Source organism: Anabas testudineus, chromosome 16 (genome assembly GCF_900324465.2).
Source record: "Anabas testudineus chromosome 16, fAnaTes1.2, whole genome shotgun sequence".
NCBI lineage: Eukaryota > Metazoa > Chordata > Actinopteri > Anabantiformes > Anabantidae > Anabas > Anabas testudineus.
In genome coordinates this window covers 4,796,652-4,819,023 of record NC_046625.1, presented here as the reverse complement: position 1 = coordinate 4,819,023, position 22,372 = coordinate 4,796,652, and the positions used below count along the sequence as shown (strand labels likewise).

Here is a 22,372-nt window from a genome sequence, read left to right as displayed (position 1 = left end):
GTTTTCCAGTGTTGTAAAATAACCCTGAAGGCGCCATCAGGTGCATTAGCCTGTTTGAAAAATGTGCACCTGCACTGATTAGTCACATCTCCAGGGGGTCAGTGTGGGCACTGTGACCTGTCTGCAGCTATGCAGCATCTGCAGCGCACTGCGTGATCGACAGGTGTTAGCTGTCCTACTAAGTTTTGTCCATCGTGGGAAATATTCAATATAGATTGATCCAAACTAAGAATCTAAAGAGAGATGAAAGAGATGATGAGTCGGCCAGGACCAGGTAATGTATATTATATATTATAGGTCTAAAGACAACGCGTGCATTTGCGTGCAGCGTGGGGTCATGCGTAAACCGTGCGTGTCGTGTGCGGTTCTCCGGAGCCTGTGAAGTGTACAGGATCCGTACTGTGTGTAACACCCAGAGAGACGGAGCTGTTACCAAAGCGCTGAGTGCACAACATACAGGAACTGCGACGTCAGACCGGCAGAGAGAGAGAGGGAGAGAGAGACAGAGAGAGAGAGAGGGAGGAGGAGGAGGAGGGAGAGCGCAGCCAGACCAAGTGCGCTATCAGCTGCTGAAGGCTGGACCGACGAGCAGTGCGGGGACACTGATAGAGGGAAGAGAAAGGGTGGGGGGCGAGGCGGAGGACGGAGACTCCCTCATCGTTGTTGTCGGTGACGGTGGTACAGATGGGTGCGACTCTTCTCAGCTGAGCCACCGATCCAGCTGCACCAGCGGTCCCCTAATGCCGCCTGAATCCAGCTGACCACAGTTGGATAGCCCGCATCCTGCGAATGACTCTCGGCTGTCAGTAAGTTGAATTGCAGCTTCCTTCATTTCTCTTCCTCTATTTTGGTTCAATTTAACCTTTATTTTGTACATTTCCAGGGCCTACGTGTCACAGAGTGACTCACAGTAGGAAGCAAACGTCAACATCTGTCACTCCTGTGGGTTTTAATAGGAGTGTCAGCATTCACAAACTTTTAGAGCCTCAACAGCATCAGGCTGTGTTCTCAGGCTCAAACCTGAAGTGTGACAGAAGCCATAATTAGGACTGAACATAACTGTAGCACCACCATATGGCTGCATTTTTAGAGCAGAGGAAAAACATTATGGGGTGAGACTCACTGTAACCTAGTTACAGCTGTATGTGTGTGTACACCTCAGTCATATGTGTGTGTGTGTGTGTGTGTGTGTTTGCTTTGGTCAGAGCCACTGAATAGCAGGCATTCAGGCCTCTGCGTAGCCGTTGGTCAGGGTATAAACTGTGCTGTTAATGACTAGTTCTCCTTGCTGCCTTTCCCTCTGTCCCGCTCTGTCTTCTGTAACAAGAACATAATGAGCAAATGCTCACAGCTACAGTGATGATAAATTATTACGTAAGACAAAATATGTGTTGTACAAACGCTTCAGAGTCACGGGAGTCCAAGACAAATGCACAATGGAAAGTTGGGAGTGCCGGCACATTGAGTCTATTTAGCTGCTGCTCTCTCCCTACAGGCCTGTGAGAGCAGGCACGAGGTCCGGTGCCTTGCTGGAGGTCATTTCCAACTGGACTGAAGTGTTAGCGCTGCCTTTAAGGATTTTCAGTGGTCACAGCCTTTCTACACATTTCACTCACGGACAAAGTCGAATGAAAACGTACAGTGCACTCATCATTTATTGACATGTCGTACACTATATCTGAGCAACTCAGTGGGTTCATTATTTTGCTTCAGGGTAACACTGAGTTAAAGTATAGTTCACATTTCCATAGTGCTTGTGCTATCTCAACCTCTCCATCTGTCTCCCTCCTACACCTCTTCCTCAAACAGTGTTTACTAGATGTCTATCTTCATGGCAGTCCAAATACCAAAGAGGGGAAAGGGAAATAGAAGGAGGGGGGTGCTATGCAAATCCTGACCTGCTGTGGGGCACAATGAATGTGTTAAACAAATCAACTATGACCTAGTTACAAAGACAGACTCAATGGAGTTAATGTGGTTATACAAGATAAAGTTGTAGCTACTAGTCAACTGTTTTATCCAGAAGATTAATCAAAAACTACTTTGGCTGTGTTTTTCTTTTCCTCTGTTCTTCCTGTCTGCAGCACCTGGCACCATGCTCCCCCGTAACCTGCGAACAGGTGGTTATGACCTGCCGGGGGTGGAATCAAATGATGTGCCTCTCATCGGCTACCGGCCCCTGCCACCTGACAGCAGCACTCCAAGCAACCAATCAGGGAGCAGCTGCGATGTATTGGATACTTCACAGGTGTGTGTATTTTCATCTTTTAAAAGTAAAATTAGTAAATGTCACATTAACTGCAACCTTTAATCGTCCTAATGCAGTAATCTGTAGTAAACTCTGTGTCCCACTATGATCTCCTACATTTCCCATAGCAACATTACATCAAGTCAAAAGTATGATGTAGGAGGTTTATCACCAGATACCTGCAACACTCGTCAGCTGTACTTCCTGTTTAGTGGTAATTAGCAAATGTTAGCAAACTGACACACTAAGCTAAGACTGTAAACACAGTAAGTACTATGGTAGCATGTTGATTGGTGCATCACAGAGCTGCTCACATGGCTGAAGAGTCCTAGTCCTGTTTAAATGTCATAAATATTTAAGACTGTCTTTGTAAACACGTTTCTATTTATTAGTTAAAAATCTCCGCTTGTATGCGTTTGGTTGCTTTTATGCATCACTAGAGGTGAACGGCTGTGAACTAAAATAGAGGAAGCTAAAAGGTGCACCACACAGACGAATTTCTCACGACCCTTTTCCTCTGTTAATGGTTAGTGCCTTGATGGCAGAGTTTGTTGATCTTATCAAACCTTTTCTGCTTCACACAGAAGTGTGTGTTGCTGTTTAAAGGCTATTTATAATATGTTGAATCTTTTTCTTCTCTCGTGCATGCTTTATAAAAACCAAAACATTTTCACTGAGTCAGGAGTCAGTGACCAACTCTTTTGCCTCGACCACACTTGATGTGTGAATGGGTCTTTTTTTTCTTCACGCCGGGGCTCAAGAAATTCTTGTTGGTTAAAAAAAGAAATTGCTCCTCGCATTAAATAATGTATACATTATTTACCGGCATCGGTGTACACCTGCTCTCCCAACAAAACAGTATCCTGTATCACAGCTCACACCAAAGGAAGTCTGTCAAGTGGAATCCAATATGGCCACTTGATCACTCAGGGAAACTTGAATATGTGAGAGTGGATGCATAAAGCGACAGCCTTGAGGGACCAATGTTTTCGAAAGCATGAAACACTTGTGGATAATATCAAGTGCAGCTACTATAGATTTGGCAATAGAGAAGAATATTAGTCTTCTTAGTTCTCATCAGGCTTCAAAATCAAAGAGCAAGGTGTCCTTACCCATCATTTTGTAGATTGCATAGACAAAGTGTGAGCTAATAATTAGTCCGACTCTTATAAAATGGTTTCTTCAAGTGGGGTCACATGAGAGGCGTCCATTTGAATGATTCTCTGATGTGATACTCGTGCGGCTTTTCTGAAATGTCTGAGTGGGCAAGTTGTGACAGGTTTTTAAAAAGTTATGGCTGTTTTCTTTTTTCTGTGTCTATTTACTGTCCTTCATGGAAATGCAACAATCACGCAAGCTTTTTAAAAAGCAACGTTTTTGTTGTCAATGACGAATTCACTAGACATTTTCCCTCCCAAACATGTTGTGTTCTTGACTTCCTGTGACAGAAATATGACTTCAATGTGTTCCACTTGAAGGCAGCACTGGCTACAATCCAAAATAAATGGGCACATACTTTTGAGTTCTTTTGGTCTGAGGTAGTGCTAATTAAAATTAAATTAATTAAAAATGCTAATTAAAGTACACGTTAAAAGCTAAGGCACACATAGATATTTTACTAAATTCCAGTTTTGTGACAAAACTTGGGAAAGCTCATTTCCTGTTTCAACATGACAAAACTCCAGAGTACAAATCCAGGTCCCGATGTTTTTTCCAGTTATGTGTATGACGACTTCAACACTTTTGAGAACACAGACTGTGAGGGCTGGACTGTGCTAATAAAATAACGAAGACAGCTGAAGATAAGATAAGATAAGATAAGAGAACCTTTATTTGTCCCACAATGGGGAAATGTCATTGTTGCAACAGCAAAGTACAAGTACACAGCACAGTGCCAAAAGTAGCAAAGATGTAGAATAAATAAGAAATTAAAAATATTAAAGATACTAAGTGGAATAACACTATAAGTCTAAAAGAACTATACAAGTGTATGTGTGTTGGTGTGTAGAAGAAGAAGACCGTCTCAGACCGTTGCAACTGAAGTATTGATGCCTTTGGAAAAGTGCAGTTCTGTGAAACACAGTTAACATTTAGAAATATGAGGTTTGTGCAGGAATTTACGTTCTTAGCAAGCATTTCTGAGTAACCTCGAGACATTCCCAACACAAGTGGCAATATCTGAATAAGATCAAATACCTGCAGTCATGTCCAAAAATCCTAGTGTGGAGGCTGTTATACCAGTATATTAATACTTAGAGCTTTCACATGAAGCTTAGTTGTTGACTGACTGGTTAGTTAGCAGCTGTATATGTACATATATACAAGAATCCATATTTGACTGATGAAAACAAGCTCAAAAATCACTCGGGATCAAGAACAGACAAACCATATCTAAGAGAAAATTATTTCCTTTAACAGGACATAACAGCTACGACCTGAAAGCCACAGTTTTACTTGAAAGAGGAAAGATAACGGGCACCAAGGGATATATAGATGAAAGTGTGAAGGCAGGAGCAGAGAGAAAGATAGGAAGGAAGGGTTTGGAGATGTGGGCCACTCCAAAAACAATGGATATCCTTAAATAAAGCTTCAGAAGATGTGTTTATGACACTGTTTGTTGGAAAGGTTGTAAGTAAGGGCATACATGGTGCGTGTGCGTTTAAAGTCTGAACATTTTGCAGAAGCAAAACTACATACTTTTAGGAAATAAGTTTGAAAATCGTTGTTTTTATGAGACCAGTGGGTAAAAATGGAGAGTCAGCTTCCTGCTCCGTGCTTTTCTTGTGCAGTCTAGCAGCTGACGTAGCATCCAGGAGGAGAGGTTGAGTCGGCCTCGACTTGCGATGGAAGGAGAGGGGAAGAAAAATAGCTTCACAACACAACAGTATGTCCTGCTTCCTGTATTTGTCTCCACATATTACGTACTTCCTTTTTACTGATCGGGGTGGAGAAACGTTAAGAAAGATCCCATTTATAACAAGGTCCCATCTGCAAAGAATAGATATCACATCTAGTAGGAACAATCACATGAGAAAGAGAAATCACACGAGATCCACAAATAAAGAAATCACACGAGATCCACAAATAAAGAAATAACACGAGATCCACAAATAACAAAATCACACGAGATCCACAAATAACAGGCACCACAGTGGCCTATAACCACAAACCCTATGCACCAGCCTTTGAGTAGTAGTAGTTGAAAAGTATCTCAGTAGAGAAGGCTGCTGAATCTGACCCAGATTCATCAAGGATTCAGACGCAAACTCAACTGATGCTCCACTGAATGTACTTTTATCTCAAGTATCTTAATATACCAGCTCTGACTGGAATAATGAAACAGAGGGTTAGTTTCCTTTGTGTCTGTGATAAAAGCCCACAGGATGACTGCGCTAACGTGCTGAAGGCCAGACAACTGATCAGCAAGAGCTTTAAATCACTTTTACTCTTTTATAAGTAAGACCGTGCCTTGGGGGGAAATTATGCTATCGTATATACAAACAAGTTCTATTTAAAGCCTCTTTTACAATTCTTTTTATCTCAGTGCGACTTGTACTGCTAAGTTCACATACTATAACACATGTCTAGTTGCCCTATTTTATTGTTTTGTTAGGCCTATGTGTTTTTCTTATCTTATTAGATATGCATTATCTCCTTTAAAAATAAACACACATATAACATAATGTGCCTAAAAACATTGAAATATTATAAGTTCAGTGTTTATAGTTTGGCTTTTTAGGACTGTAAAGGAACACAGCTCCAATCCTGAATCCTGCACTAATCAGTATTTTTATAATATGAATTTGTTGAATAGTGCAAAGAAATATACCACACAACGATGAACTCAAGAAGTATAACAAGACCTCTGCAGCGAAGCATTGTGTCATCATTTCGTTCTGTTTGGGTTCCGTCCACCACTCTTATCAATCCAGTTTCTAACCACATCCAGTAGCTGTTTTTAGATCCAAGCTCATAAGAAGTAGCCCCCTCTATTTACCTAGAGAGGAAGTTAGCGATTAGCTGGTGAACACACTTACGTATGTGTCAGATCTAAAAGGAGGGCGAATATTTGACTTGTATTCGGCAGGTTAATGTATCAATGCTGACATTGTCCTGTGCATGTAGCTGTTATAAGGTGATATGATATATATTGTATTTACAGCCCATTCTTCCTCCACTTGCCTCCAAGTAGCTAGATGAATTAATATTGTTTTAAACAATTATTATTATTATTTTGAATAATATGTCCTCATAGTTGAGTATATACTTTGGGCTGAGTGTTAGGCTTGCTGCATACACACAGCTGTGATCGTCCCTAATTAGCATGACTTCACTCTGCGAAGTCATTAGTAGCTAAAATAAACACAGCTTGCTTCCTGGTTTGGTGGCTGTAGCATGTTTTACCCCTGTTAAAAGACTACAGGCCTACTGCTTGAACAGAAGGTCACGGTACTGAAAATAAAGTATTAAAACTGCCCCAGTACTTGTTGTTACTGCAGATGGCAGCCCTCTGAGCTAATTGTTGTTTTACCTAGTGTGGTATTAAACAGGATTCTCAGACAAACTGGTTTATCAGCATGGGAAAGCGGCCTCCAATGGGAAAGAGAGCAGGAGAATGGAGAGGAGAGAATGAAAGAGAGGGAGTATTGTTCTGGAAATAGCTTCAGGGCTTTGTCTTTGTTTGTGTGTGTGTGGTCATGCATGTGTCTGCTGATCACAGTCTTTATTTGTGTGAGTCTGTTTGAGGTTTGTGCATAGATGTCTAGAGGTGACGGTGTGAAAAGTGAGTCAATGAGTGTTGTCCTATCAACACCAACATATCTCTGTCTCTGTCTCTGTGTTTAGTGTGTGTGTGTGTGTGTGTATAATGGGTGTGCCCAGGTGATGCGGCAGAGGGGCCGGACTTAGCTCCTGCTTAAGGTGTGTCTTTGTGATAGAGAGCCACAAAACATAGAAAGGCAAACAGACACAAACATACGGATCCAGGTCGACCTATGAGTGAAATAAGAGGAAATACAGTCAGGAAAGAATTTAAAACCCTAAGGAGAGAACAACAACAGAAAGGAAGTCGGGGAAATGAAAACTCTATTTCTACTTGTATCCTGAAGATTTCCAGGAAGCTTAAGGATTACTACCTGTCTGGACTTGCAAAGGCAAAGGTAACTTGTGTGACCATTTCATTCTGTGTGTGTGTGTGTGTGTGTGTGTGTGAACTAACTTGAACAGATAGAATCGCAGGTAGATTTATGTTCAAACTGCAGTGACAGTGCAGGTAGCCAGAATAACAGGTTTGATACACACACTCATTGAGTGCAGTAGGATCCTGCTTGATTGTGAATGCAGGGAGCGCCTGCTTGGAGCAGCGACCTTCGATCAAGTCAAATCAAGGTAAACTGAAAGAGGCTAATAGAGGCTAACATACGCTTAGAACAACTAATTACACCACATGTTGAACAGGGAGAGTAGCAGACCACAGGCAGGAGCGGCTACGGCTCACTTCACCTCTACTGTCCAGATGCATATGCTTCTTGGGTCGCACATTTTGCATTTTAATGTGAGAGAGCTCATAAGTGTGCCCATTCAAAAGGAAAGAAGAGGCTGTTTATTAGTTGTTATGAAGCAATGAGCTTCAGTTTTTGGAGTGTGTTCCCAAGGTGTTGCTCATCAAAACGGTTGACTCAGGATTATGAAGCTGAAAATTGTCTGGATGTTTCGTCAGACACCTGGGATGACTCTACACTGTGTTTTCCTCATTCATTTTTTATTATGGAAAAAGTCCCTGTTGCGAAAGCATCCATGCCAGGCAAAGTGTAAAGTGATATTGATCTGTGTCTGTGGACGAGATGTAAACAACAGTTTGGTCCAAAACAGTATGAATAATCCACTAGACTAGAACCGTTATTGTTAAATGACTATAAGAGGTGACGTGAAACTAAATCTAAATTATTAATGTCTTTATCACAATATTTTGTTGGACCACCTTTAGCTTTGATTACTGCACACATTCACTGTGGCATCGTTTCAATAAGCTTCTGCAATGTCACATTTATTGTCTTCAAGACTTGCATTAGTTTTTCTCCAAGACCTTTTATTGATGTTGAGAGAGTCAGACCGCTGTGCAAAGTCTTCTCCAGCACATCCCAAAGATTCTCAGTGGGGTTAGAGTCTGGACTCATGCTCGCGGAACCACTCTTTCACAATTTGAGCCCGATGAATCGTGGCTTTGTCATCTTGGAATATGTTCGTGCCATCAGGGTAATTGATGGAGCTTTACATACTTATGCAATGATACTTTTAATATGTCAAATAACTAGTTCATCTTTCAGATAAATGTAGCACAAAAAAGTAATAATGTTTATCTCTGAAATGTAGTGTAGTCGAAGTAAAATGTTGCATAGAATGGAAATACTCCATTAAAGTACCTCAAAAGTGTACGTTACACTCTACAGCACTTGTAAATGTTCCTAGTTACTTTATAGTACATGCAAAGACACATTACTACATGACTCCTAACATCAAAAGGCCATCTGTTTCGTAGCTCTACAGCTGTTTGACATTATTCAAATGTCTGTGAAGTGCAACTGTAGCTCGCTGTATTCACATCTTATCTCTGCTAAAGTGATATAAGTCATCTACTGTCTGTCATATGACTTGTGCTGTGGGTCTACCTAGCAAAGAACAAAGTGGGTCTATGTGTAATTGCTGATAAGAGTAATACTGTCAAGACCGATGCCCATACAGTGATTGACTGAAGGTGGTTAAAGTGGTTTGAGCCTTAGTATTAAACATTTTACAAGCGTATGTGTAAGTGCATATTTGTGTCATTATAATTTATAATGCATCTTTTAAACTTTAATTAGCAAGGCTAGGATTATTAGGTTAATCAATTATTAATATTTTGTGAGATAGAATATATAAAGAATGTAGGTTGTGAAGGCTTGTAAGTGTTGAAAATGTGTGGGCTCTGAAAATCTGATCTGCAAAGTCTAAAGTATGATAGATCTCAATCTGTCACTCAAAGTGCATATTAAGTATTTGATGGTGGGTCACAGTTGTTCTGCCTTCTTATTAAGAGATCACAGAACTAAAGTACAGACGACTGCAGCACACTCATACTCAGTGATTATATGATGAGTTGTTTCAATGGTAATTCAGTTTTGGGATAAGAGCAGCCTGTCATTTTTTTTCTGTCTTGTGTGTCTCTCTCTCTTCTCCAGGCAGAGTCCTCACCGATGAAAACTACCTGGTATTGTCCTCTGGATCTGGTAAGACTGACTGGGTCGCACATTAGAACATGACAGGATGCTGAGCCTGTGTACCAATAGAAAATAGGGTAACTGTGTCAGGGACTTTCCCTGAGGCTAAAATGGGATTGTTGGAGCTCCATATAGCAGCTTGACATTATGCCTTTGTAAATCCACAGTGCATGAAAACCAGGGGTCTGTAGTAGAACTGATTAGATTTGATTTTTAATTCAATCCTTTAAGGATGTGAGTCTAGTTTAGTTCAGTAAAATGATAACGATAGGACTTCACATACATTAAAGTTAAATTTAGCTCTTTGAATCACAACAACATTCATTTTCTGATGTATATCAACACTTTCTTTTGGTTCCTCATGTATTTTAAAAAATAAGAAGTAGATGGCACACAGTCATTCACACAAATCATTGTTTCTTTGCTTTACAGTCCACTGTGGTGGAGGAAGAGGAGGATGGAGTGATCTACACAGTGGTGGTCAAACAGCAGCATGGAGGCCCCACCAGCCCAGTAAGACATGCACTATGTAAATGCTGGGACAAACCCTCATACATATACATACACAAACATTAACTTCCTTTGTTTTTCTGTCTCGGCTTCTTTTCCTTCCTGCCCTGCTCCAGTCAACTGTTTCTCGCTCCCAGTGTGTTAAAGCGGGGACAGAAGAGAAGCTAGTGCTCCACCTACTTCACTCCTTTACTATGGGGGACTCATCCTTCATCACTATCTTCCTCTCAACCTATCGATCCTTCACCTCCACGAAGAGAGTGCTGGACATCCTCACTGACAGGTAGATAACAGAGTTTCACCTGTTATCAGTGCATTCGTGTTTGTAGCTGTCTGGTGAGTCATTGTGGTTTTCGAGGAGGGTTTTTAAAAAGACAGTAAACAAAGCGGTACAGTAGTTCCCTTTTGCAATGATGCACAGCAAACACAGCAGCATTTGTAAAGTCTGACATGAGTTTAAAGCTTGGACACACTTTCTAACAGAAAGAATGAGCTCTGAGTTCTTCGAAACCTGGCAAGCTGCAGCCAGGAACATTAGCATTGGAGCTAGTACAGCACCAACCAACAGAGAACGTCCTGCAAAAGACCCCTGTTTTACACCTTCACTGTAAATAAGCCTTTAGAGCCACACTGTTAGTGGAGTAAATATTAAAGGTAACAAAAGGCTGGAAAACCGGTTGATCAACTTACTGTACAAATAATTCATATTTTCACAAGAGAAACAGGTGCAAGTTGTCTTCAAGCTGACTCTAATTTAAACATCAGTTTTTAGATTAATTATGTAATTTAATAAAAAAATTATACAGACTTCATTTACATTGCAGGAAGCACCTGTGTGCCTTTTTAAAATAACTGCAACATAACAAAAAAGTTAAACAAAAAGTTTGCTTCATTCTGTTCTAAAGTCTTTGTTAAGTAATGGAGGAATTTTCACGACAGATCTGTTTGGAAAGTCTTCTAAAGACGCAACTCAAAGAAGACGCACAGCAGCACGCTCGGTTAACATTGGGACAGCCCCTTTACTTTATGAAACAGCAGATGCACATATAACAAGACGAATTATACTTTGAAGCGTTCTGTTTTTGTTTTTTGTTTTTTCCTGCTTTACTAATGTTTGTCACCTTGTTCACAGATTGGAGAACCCACCTGGGGGCAGCGAGAAGAGCCAGATGAGACAATCTTTCAACAAGTGAGTTTCTGAAAAATGCTACCCCACATCTTTGTGGAACTTTTAGTGAGTGTGTGTGTGTGTGTTATTTAAATATAAGTGACCTGATTTACCCTTACAGCACTATAAGCAACTTTTGTGTTCTCAGAAATCTGAGCTGTGGGGAGCGAACAACACAACAGATTTGGATTTCCCTGATGCTGTGGCCCATGAACTAACATGCCCCTAAGCCCAAAAATGTTGAATCACAATAACGTCTTGCTTTAACTTATCTTCCTCTTACCTCCTACTTTCCTCTCCTTCTTTGTCTCTCCAGAGCAGTGTGCACGGTGTTCAGGACGTGGCTGACGGAGTATCCCGAGGACTTTAAGGGTCTGGGGGATCCTTCTCGTCTGCTGCGACTGGCTCCCCTTCTACCGCAGGACTCCTCTTCTGCAGCCGACCTCCGCGCTCAACTCCTCAGGATAGCAGAGGAGCTCAGTGAGAAAGCCCTGCTCCCTGATGCTCATAAAGGTTTATGTTTTACCTTGGATTTAAACAACACACTTAGAGCTTCAGTAGCTACAGTTTTCATGTAGAAATATACGTGTTCAGTGTTTTTCTGTTTAGCTCCTCAGCTCAGGATGCATTTTATTAAAATTCTATACTACCACTCCTATACAATGACATTTAGAGGTGGTTGGATTTTTTTGTTAGTAAATAGCAGTGTATCCAGTGATGGATCAGACCTCTAACCAAAGGATAAAGGGGATCCTCAGGGTCTATAAACAAAAGTATTTGTTAATGATGGGAACCATGTGATGCACATCTTTACTGAACAGCTTCATCGTTTGCAGATCAGACTGCTTTCACCAGCCCTCCTCCTGACGCCTCCAAATTTGAACCCACCAGCATCCTGGGATTCCCTGCAGCAATTATCGCTGAACAGCTCACCAAGATAGAGACAGTGAGTTCACATTTAAACTTGCTCATGTTTTTAATGGTGCCATGAAACTAATTGCTGACAACTGATTGTGACAGGTTTTACAGTTCAGCTCTTAAGTCAATATCAAGTTGTCATTCACTTTATTTTGACATTTAGAGAATACGGGATGTTTGCATGTTACCTCAGCTTTTAAGTCAGTGTTGACTCAGTGGATTAGTTCAGAAACAGCTCGTTGTGTCAACATATCATATTATGTATCCTGATAAACTTTTAAATAATTATGCTTATACTGTTTACACTCATTGATAGAACACAGGATCCATCTATGTTCACTTCTATGTTCTTCAGAAACTCAAACTCTGTTGCTGCTCAGAAAACAGACTATTATCTGTTTCACTCAGGAGCTGTTCGTCCGTCTAGTCCCTTACCACTGCCTCGGCTCGCTGTGGTCTCAGAGGGACAAAAAAGGAAGGGAAGGTGTTTGCTGGTCTGTTCGCGCCACCGTTCGTCAGTTCAACAAGTTGGCCAATGCAGTTCTAGCATCCTGCCTTTGGCAAACGAAGCTACGTAGCCAGCAGAGAGCGCGACTGCTGGAGAAGTGGATCAGTGTGGCAGAGGTCAGTTACACAAAATCACAAGGTCGCAGCTCTACAGCTACAGGGTTTAATACTATAAACTGTATTTTTACAAGCTAGAAATGACAAATGGGGTTCATTCTGAATTAAACTAACAGTTCACATCCTTCAGAAGTCTGTGCACTCTGCATTCCTCTACAATAAACCCACTGTAATCTCCTAACCATAATCCTATTCTGAGCTCCGACAGTGCACACACCATCACAAATTTACAGTCTGCTTGGTTTCTGTTGTGATATTACTAGTTCTTTTCACTTGAATCAATATCTGAAAGCAACACACATTATTCAGGACTTTGTTTATGGTTTATGTCTGTACAGAGAAGCAGCAAATAAGTAATTGTTTAAAATCAGCATATTTATGATAGAGATATACACACAGCTATAGTACACCTTTAAGATATTGAAGAGGAAATATACTTTGCATTAACAGTGCATACAATACAAGCTATTTGCTGTGTTAGAGATATATGATGAAATATGACCTCAAGACAAACTGTAAAGGTTTAAATCTGCTTAGAAATGTTGTTATACAAGAGAAAAATATGGATTAAGTGACTTCTGTAATCAGCTTTTTTTTTAAAATATTGTTGAGCTTGCAGCAAAGGCAGGATTTGCTCAAGCACACACATAAACATATACTGTCTTTGGTTTTTATGGTCACGTGAGCAGTTTTATTTCTTTCTAAGCCAATTTACCTGTAAATGAACAAAACTAAGCTTCTCTCCAGTATGCCTTTATGAAACTGCATTTGTCACATGCACACATGCATGCACTTGCACACTTGAACATCCTCTTTGGCAAAGTGAAGTATCACTGGTTTGCTGCCAAATTGCCAGCCCTGTCTCTCCCCTGGCTGCTACTGGGACAAACCTCTTTAGCAGTATACATTATTCAGCACACGAGGCGGACTCTGTAACTTAATACCAGCCAGACCCACACCTGCAGGTGTTCTCGATTACAGTGTGGATGTGACTGTGCATGAGTGACTGTGTGGTTGCATGCAAATGATTGTGTCCATCTGTGTGTGCACTTTCAACAGGAGTGCCGAGCCAGGAAGAACTTCTCCTCGCTGTATGCTATAGTGTCCGCCCTGCAGAGTAACCCCATTCACAGGCTGAGGAAGACATGGCAGGACACTGACAGGTCTGTGGCTGAGCAACTCTTGTTTTCTGCAGAGGAATATATTGCAACCCCAAAGAGCTTTATTATATATTATGCACAGGTCCTAAGGGTCAAAAGAAAAACAGACAGACCTGGACTGGAAAAAATGTGTTTTGAGCTTCCTGTCTCCTCTCATTTCCTTTTAAAGAAATCTATGTTGTGGCACCGCACTGTACTGTTAAGTAATTAAGGCTTTTTATCAACCTCTGCTGGTGACTGAGGAATTGCAGCCGCATCATGTGCATAAACTGCAAAAGCTGTGATGTTTCATTTTCACAAAGATCGTTCATAACTCATATCCTGTTCAAATGATAATATGTTATTGTGCATGTTGGCTGACTGTCACATCTACAGTGACTGGAACAAAGTTCAATTTAATGTTACGAGTTTTTGCCTTTTCCTGCAATAACATGTCAGAATATCTACAGAGAGGAAGGTCTATAGGAAGTAAGAAGAAAAACCTGTACTACCTGTACTAAACCTACACAAAGTATTGTATTAACTTGAAATGTGCTGTGTGGTTAGGAGCCGTAGAACAATTCCTTTGTAGCTTGAAAGAGCATTACAGCAAACTGAATTTACCCTCAGGATACTTTATTTATGAACTACTAGGACAAACTCGCAAACACCTTTCAACCTCACAGAGAAGTACAAATAAAATGCCTAGAAAAGGCCACTTTAACCATATCCAGCCACTGCTTTGTCTCTACCTTTACAAAATACATTTATATGACCACATATTAGCCCCAAAATAATGACTAATAAGCCAACTCGCTGATTTGCTGCTTTACAGGGAGGCAGTGAGACGATATGAAGAACTGTCAGAAATATTCTCAGAGAAGGACAACTATTCACACAGCCGAGAACTCCTGAAGGAAGTAAGTTGTTTTTGAGATAAAGGACTGAAATATAGTGGAAATTTAATATCCTGTATGTTTCGGTGCTGGCAGCCTGTGAATGATGAGATTACTTACATTTTAGCCCACGGTGAGAATAGCGTGGGTTCAGTGAGAAACCTGAGCCTTGATTTGTGGAATGCACTCCACCTGGATCATGACACAGCGTCAGACCTTTCTTATTCCTTAAAGTTTTAACAGTGAAAGGTCCATCAGGCCTGAATGGTGTGTTTTCTAGATATATCCTCATTTGACCACTTGACTGTTGGTTTAGAGGCTTGAGAAACGCGTTACAGTGAAAAGCTGCTGGGTGTCGAGTAGGAGAGGAGTCACATTTCAACTCTTCTCTGATGTTTTGGGTTTGTTTCAGGCCTATTTTTACTCGAATCTGTGACGCTCTTCACTGGTGTTAGATGCTTTTTCAACTCCTTTTGCTAAAATAATCTTCAAAGATGCATTTTTCTCCACCTTTGTCCTCATCACCACAAACTGTTTGGCTTTCCACCTGAGTGTACAGTAACAGTAGGCTACATGTTCTCTGGAAAAACATTTTTCATTTCATTCTACAAGCTAGTTTTGTTTCTTCTTTAGTTACTTTTTAACGTCATTATAATTATAATTTAGGCATTAAGGCAAGAAATAAAATCACTGTTTTCTGTCTATTTACTGTACACAGCTCAGTATTAACATTATTTTGTGAATTGGGAAATTGCTGTTTAACCTATGAGGTAATCCACGTAAAAAACTAAATGTGAAATACTCTCCCAGCCTGTTGTCCCAACATTGTGAGAGTTAAGCTATATATTGTTGAATTGTCTACAGCAACAATATGAGCTCTGTGAAGTTGTACTAACTCTGTTAAGCAAAGTGTTAACTTTAGAATACTAACATGCTGGTTGAAGTTTAGTGTGTTGGCTTGCTTAAATTTGCAGAGTCCAGTTTGGCCACTGAGAGCGTCATTAGTTTTGTAGGTATTTGGTACATCATTCTAACCTAGCCTTGCTGAACCCTGACCCTACTAACTGCAGCAACCCCAATTATCCCTGCAGTAATTATCCAATGGGAGGCTCTTACCTGTCTGCTTAGTTAAACCTAGGTGGTGACTTTTTTTTTTCTTTGGATGGGCACTGTGTGCTGTACATCCAGTAAGCTTCCAGCTGCAGATTTGAAAAACCATCTGACAGGTATCTCACATCCTGGTGACTAGCATTAGAAGTATTATCAGACTTATATGATTGTGTCTGTCTAGTGCCACAACTCAACCATATTCGTTAAATTCTTATATCCACACACTGAAGTCAAGTCTCACCCTCAACTGAAAACATCATTCACTGTTAGAGATTTAGGACTGTCTTAAAGACCAGAAAGCAGTCTAATCTGGTTGTGTCAAAGTGCCCTTATTCTGTCAACACTTTCAGTTGAGTGTGAGGCGCCCATCTGATGTTGTATTATATTATTATATTGAGTTTGAGAGTAAGGGAATTGGCAGCAGTAGCTCTGTTTTCATACGTTGCAATGGTGCAGTGCAGGCATCAATATCTGTGCATTAGCCGTGATTTTACCCATGATACCCCCCAAGGAATTCATCCAAACACCAGCTTTCATTTTGGAAGCTTTGATGCCAGAAAAACACCATCATCTTGTGTTTCCCTTTGATATTATCAGCACAGTTTCTTGCTTGCCTTCATCTCTAAGCTTGTCTAAAAATGAGTACAACTGACAGACAGGCTGTAAGACAAATTATTCCTTTTACTGGAGCATTTAAGAGTGTATTAACCCTTGATTATAGCATGTTTATGACACCAAGCATCTTCTTACAGTAGCTTATAGAAGCATTGTAAATTAGCTTATAGGGTCTGAGTGTTTACATTCACCAGGAGGCTAGAATCATGATTAGAAATCACCATACCAACATGTCATTGTGATGTTGACAGCTTGTTTTTGCTGCCTCCAAGTGTCCAAAAACTCTCTCTGGAAGACAGCAGCAAAGACATTTCAGCTGCACAGTTCTAATAGAATTTCCCCTTGAGTCGGTTTGGCAGCAGTTATACAGGTTTTGATCACATTGCATAATCTCCATCAGCAGATCGAGTTAGCTCAGTTGTCATGGAAATGTAGATGTTCAAATATCTTTTTTCACCTCCCAACATCACATTATAGTGAGTATAGCTGATGAGGCCGTGAAATTCCTTGTTAAATTATCAAAACCTCCAGATCCAACTATAAAACAGAGGAAAGTGTTTTTAACGTCTGCTTTCAGGGTCAAGAACAAACTTCAAAGCTCACACTTTCCCTGGCTTTTGTCTTGCAGGAGGGCACATCGAAGTTTGCCAACACTGACAACAGGCTCAACAACAGACATGTTAATAAGGTAAGACATTTTCAGGAAGCTGGCTTTTTTGTTGAAGAGCACTAGGTTAAATACATAACACACTTTTCAGCAACCACCTGAAAAGCAAAGACTACTGTTGTGCAGGTCCACACTGGGGCATAAATTAAAATTCTCAGATTTGCCGAGTTCACATGCTTAGTTTAACATCTATAAATTATTTCCGTTGGAGTGTCAGATCGTTTAGGGATTACATCACCGAGACATTTCATGTAGTTAGTTTCAGCCACAGAGGAGAAACCCAGTGTAAGCATTTATCGCTGAGGCAAAAAGACATCAGAGCAGATCTTCAAGCATGTAAAACTGAACAAATTTCACTAAATTTACAGCCCACGTCTAGTGTGAATACCAAATATTTTAGCCTGAAGGGTTGTACACCCCCATAGGCTTTTACTGGAGACCTTGGAAAATGTTGGTATGATGTAAGGCCCTGTAAAAGCGTTAGTAGTGTTGTAAAAGTTTGGGGACAGCGATATAATATTTTTAGAAAATAGAGTAGTAGAGTAGAATCAAGTGTTGAGTTAAAGGCACTCAACTGTAATCAGTAAATAGCTCCATGGCTCTGCAGGGAGGTTAATAATGGATTACGGTCTAAAAGTACTTGAAAATAGCGTCTTCCTGCAAAACGCTACATTCAAACACTGATACTGATGTCTCTTCTGCTAAGTAGAGGGTGGATCAGTGGTTTGAAGGAGGGTTGTAAGGGGGATCGACCAGCATGCAGCAGTGAAGTGGAACAGAGCACTGTCATCTGTGTGTGTGTGTGTGTGTGTGTGTGATGTGCTGAATCCTGAGCCAACATTTGAAAAATAGCTGCAGGCGGCTGCTCTGAAATCCCTCCTGTGTGGGCTCTCGACAGGGTGGATAGAAATCTCTGGGGAACTGATTAAACACTTTCTCTTTTTCTTTTTGTCAAACACAGTCCAACGCCCAGGGCACCGTGCCCTACCTGGGTATCTTCCTCACAGACCTCACTATGCTGGACACAGCGGTCAAAGACAGGTTGGATGTAAGTTCATCTAATCTTTATCAAGGGGAAACCTGGTCACAACCTGGAAGTTGCTCACTAATTTATAATTATCATACTAACATCCTGTCACTCCCTTTGCAGAATGGTTACATCAACTTTGACAAAAGGAGAAGGGTGAGTGTAGCAATATCTATCAATTTGAAAGATAGACGTTAAATGCATGATCTTCTGTTTTAATGCTCCTTAAAGAGGAGGCGTTTAGCATGACATCAAACTTCACTGGTGTTCTGATAATTAGCAGTTATTCAACAAGTTTTACAGCAAACTAAACTTCACTTTCTGCAGCATTAACAAGCTGCAAGTAGTAAGGAGTGTGACAGTAATCCCTGACAGAAATCCTGCGACCCTGGAAAATAGAAGCTACAGTAAGAAAAGAGATAAGAAGGAAGGTTTTGAAGATAAGAGCATATTAGAGTGAGCAGGGGTAAAATTATATCTAAGGCAGGAAATGATTATGTAGAGAGTGCTGTGAGCCAGCATGGGTGCTTTTTTTTATTATGAAACGTTGTGGTGATACTTTTCTTTGTTAACAGGAATTTGAGGTTTTAGCTCAAATCCGGCTCCTGCAGTCTTCCTGCAAAAACTGTGTCTTCACCAGCGACGAGGCCTTCATGCAGTGGTATCACAGCGTACCCACGCTAACAGAGGAGGAAAGGTACCTGTACTGAACTTTAGTTCAATTCCTAATTAGAAAAAAACGTTCTAATATAATAATATAATATAATTTGTTACAGTTTCAAATTGGATTTATTGGACAACGTCTGCAATTCATTTTTGATGATCTGTGTCACAGTTACAGGCTGTCCAATGAAATTGAAGCTTGTGAGCCAAGCCCTCGTGGCGTTCCCCCAACCGTCGTCATCACACAGTGCCCAAAGTAAGCTATACTGACTGGTCCAGCTTATTAGAGGTAGTTGATAATCAATAACAAATCCAATGACAGTAGTTTTAATAATGAATTAATCATTAAGAAAATGTTAGTTATTAGTTAGAGTTGAGTTGAGTTGTTTGACAAAACAAACAACCTGACAACAAACCTCACATCTTGAGCTTTAGCTTTGCTATTTCCAACATTTTATAGACCCAATGTTTAACATAGTGAATTAATTTGATTAGAATGTGGTGAATTCATGATGGGAACAATTATTAGTTGCAGCCTCAGTTTGAATGTGTTTCGTGTCTATTTTCTTGTGCTGTCAGTCTGAGCACTTCCCGGATCAGCCTGGCTGACAGTGACAACCACGCTGACTTCCACTCACCTGTCAATAACCTGCTCTCAAAACTCACAAAGGTAATATACCATTACTAAAACTCTTCGTGCATTTAAGTTAGTTTGTTTCACAGATTTAAAATGAGTAAAACAGTCATCTCCTTCGTTGTCATCAGCAACATTACTTTTTATTCTACAGCATATGAGATCTCCGTCTGTGTCCTGTCTGGATGTTGACACATCTCCTCCTACTAATGAATCCACACCTGCCGTACTGACTCCATCCACTCCCACAAAGTCGCACCGCCGATCAGCCTCCTGCGGCAACAACCCAATAACAACCAATAACATCCAAGGGTCAGCGGCTGACATGCGAATCATCAGGATACGGATGGATCTGCACGATGGCAACCTGTACCGGAGCATACTGGTACTGATTCAAACTATTTGGATCCAATATACAGGACAAGTTAGACTGTAGAAAATGCTTTGTCTCTAATAATTTCTGACATGCTGCACTTATATCTTTTCCTCTTATCTGCAATGATGACTATCATCCCATAATGATAGTCATCAGAATCAGATCCTCTGGATACAATGGACCCAGGATATCATTAGCGCAAATCGAGCTGTCCTAGTGTCATTGTTATTCTCGTCTCTGCCCTCAGGTTACAAGCAATGACAAGACCCCCACTGTGATCAGCTCTGCCTTAGAAAAGCACAATCAGGACCCCAAACAGGCGTCCAGATATGAGCTGACCCAACTTCTGCCTGAGGGAAAAGGTAAAGATGTCGGGAAAAACTAATCATCTCTATCGTCAGCCCTGATAAAACACCTGCTGGACATATACATTACATTTCTGGACCAGTTTTATCATTAGGTGGTGTGTTTATCTCAGAAGTTGAGAAAAGTGAGATTGTCTGAACTTGTGGTTCATATTATAGTGCAGCACATACATCTTTTTATCTTTTTTCACACAGGGAGAATATTATCCGTTTGTTGGCTGAATGTCTTTTTTCTTTCTTATGTGTTTCTCTCTTTTGGTTATTTCACTTGCGCAGTGGTGTTATAAAGAGTTTGATCTAAGGCAGACTAAATATTGGTTTCACTTGCTGAAGGGGGAATTTTCTCTGTGCTAAATCTGAGTCTGGAACGGTGTGAAGCAGTTAAATACTGTTTGTTTCCTCCGTCTAGCAACACCTGTCACCTGACTGATAGTTCCCATCTATACTGTGTCTAACTCAAGCAAAAAATTGGCACCAACGGGACACAGTTATCAACCACATACAATTAACCTACATTTTACAAGGGGCTCCTACAGTGAGAAAGTAAAGAAGGAACGCTTTCCATTTGGAATAATGTAAAATGGGGAATTTTGGATTATTTTATCAAGAACTACAACACAGAAAATGTGGCTTTAATACATACTATTAAAATAAAATATGAGGCTAGCAGAGGTATTTTCTCTTCAAGTGGTTTGTAGCTGTGGAAGAAATGGAAAGAAAGAAAATGAATTGTTTTAAAAATGTTTCTTATCAGAGAGAGTGTGGATGACTTACAACGATAACAAAGGTCCCTACCTGAATACAAATGAGGCTCCAAAGCGACACTTCGACAGTCTCAAGACCATCCAGGGTCCTCCATGTATCAGTGCTGCTCCATTGAATTGTAATGTATTTATTTGCCTCTCTTCTTCTCTTAATGCAGAACTGGTCATCCCCGCTACAGGAAATGTCTTCTACGCCATGACGTCATCTAGTGTTGACTTCCTGCTGAGGAAGAAAGGTGGGAACATGCCTATTGGCTCACAGCCAATCAGCACAGAGACAAGCGCCACTTTTCCACGAATTAAGGCCAAAGGGAGGAGACTGGTCAGGACTTTGTTTTGACATCAAATTTTGCACAACTTTGTTCGTGTTCCTCATCGCCCACATGAACGCAGGGCGGTCTGTCACAAACAGTGAATGTGGCCTTCGCTCTGCAAAACAGAACTGAACATGCCTTTCTTCCTTTCTTCCAAGTCTTGTTCAACCAAAACACCAAGACCAAGTTTGTCAGACTTTTCAGACTTCCTGCTGCTGAAGAACAGTGTCAGTTTTCCTCTTCTTCCAAACAATATGCATTACTGATTCAAACCCAGAGGAGGAGCAATGGAAACCTTTTTGGTGCTGGCTCTCGAGTCCCAGTCAGGTGACACTTCACACATTTTCCCTTTTACAACGGCGTGAAAAGGATCTGTGTTAATTACCACCACAACTCTGATATTGACGTGTGCCTCAGTCGCAATTGATCCTTATGTTTCTATGTTCACCCAAGATGCCATAAATGGACTTAGGACTTTGTTTTTTTGTTTGTTTGTTTGTTTTCAATGAAGCATAATGAAACCTGATACATAGAAGTTGTCAGATCTGGTTCTACAACACACCTTAGGAAGTCGCATAGATGATAAAAGATACAGTGAGAGTGCATCATTGTAGCAAAACACTGGAGCTTGTCAAATGAGACATATATATGTTTTTGTATATATTAATATATTTTGTGTGTCTGTATGATGTTAACATTGTGTTTACACCGTCAAAGAGCTCGACATCCATGTGACCGAACAGTAAGAGGGATTATTTTAGCTGTGACTCTAGTACATGTTCATTTCAGAATGAACTTAAGGCTGCATTAATCAATACTTTTTTATTATTCGCGAATCAAATTACTATTTATATTGTGACAAACCCTCTGTGCAGCACTTTCTAGCAAACAGACAAAACTAGACTAAAACTAAATATAAATATAAATAAATGTGATATAGATTTATTCAATTAGATGGGAACTAACCACAGATAATGACCTCAGCTGGAAGCTGTTAACCAAAACAACCTTATAAAGCAATAACATGTTACATAGGGTGTTTGATGTATTTATCTCCCCTGGTGGCCAAAAATGATTA

At 40.5% G+C, this 22,372-nt stretch overlaps 1 protein-coding gene across 2 annotated transcripts; it reads left to right on the top strand.

Moving 5' to 3' along the window:
• Positions 1-548: 548 nt before the first annotated feature.
• On the top strand, positions 549-21,773 carry rgl2 (ral guanine nucleotide dissociation stimulator-like 2). 2 transcript variants are annotated; one of them, XM_026370743.1, is made up of 20 exons: positions 549-806; positions 2,085-2,248; positions 9,466-9,513; positions 9,937-10,017; positions 10,131-10,297; positions 11,147-11,203; positions 11,499-11,695; positions 12,019-12,128; positions 12,509-12,724; positions 13,784-13,887; positions 14,699-14,783; positions 17,113-17,172; positions 18,113-18,199; positions 18,302-18,334; positions 18,754-18,875; positions 19,014-19,097; positions 19,421-19,511; positions 19,630-19,860; positions 20,099-20,213; positions 21,139-21,773. In XM_026370743.1, the coding sequence occupies exons 2-20, from the start codon at positions 2,096-2,098 to the stop codon at positions 21,318-21,320; spliced, it is 2,223 nt and encodes a 740-aa protein (XP_026226528.1). In that variant the 5' UTR covers positions 549-806; positions 2,085-2,095; the 3' UTR covers positions 21,321-21,773. The 2 variants fall into 2 exon arrangements, with proteins under 2 accessions (XP_026226528.1, XP_026226527.1); XM_026370742.1 differs by lacking the exons at positions 549-806; positions 2,085-2,248 and adding an exon at positions 7,183-7,407.
• Positions 21,774-22,372: the final 599 nt, after the last annotated feature.

What these genes read in the sequence shown, in the direction of transcription:
- rgl2 (XM_026370742.1), top strand. Translation starts at nt 7,243, where the DNA reads ATGAGTGAAATAAGAGGAAATACAGTCAGGAAAGAATTTAAAACCCTA. An exon ending in CTGGACATCCTCACTGACAG is followed by an intron (nt 10,298 to 11,146) that starts GTAGATAACAGA and finishes CCTTGTTCACAG; the next exon opens with ATTGGAGAACCCACCTGGGG. An exon ending in ACGCTAACAGAGGAGGAAAG is followed by an intron (nt 18,876 to 19,013) that starts GTACCTGTACTG and finishes TCTGTGTCACAG; the next exon opens with TTACAGGCTGTCCAATGAAA.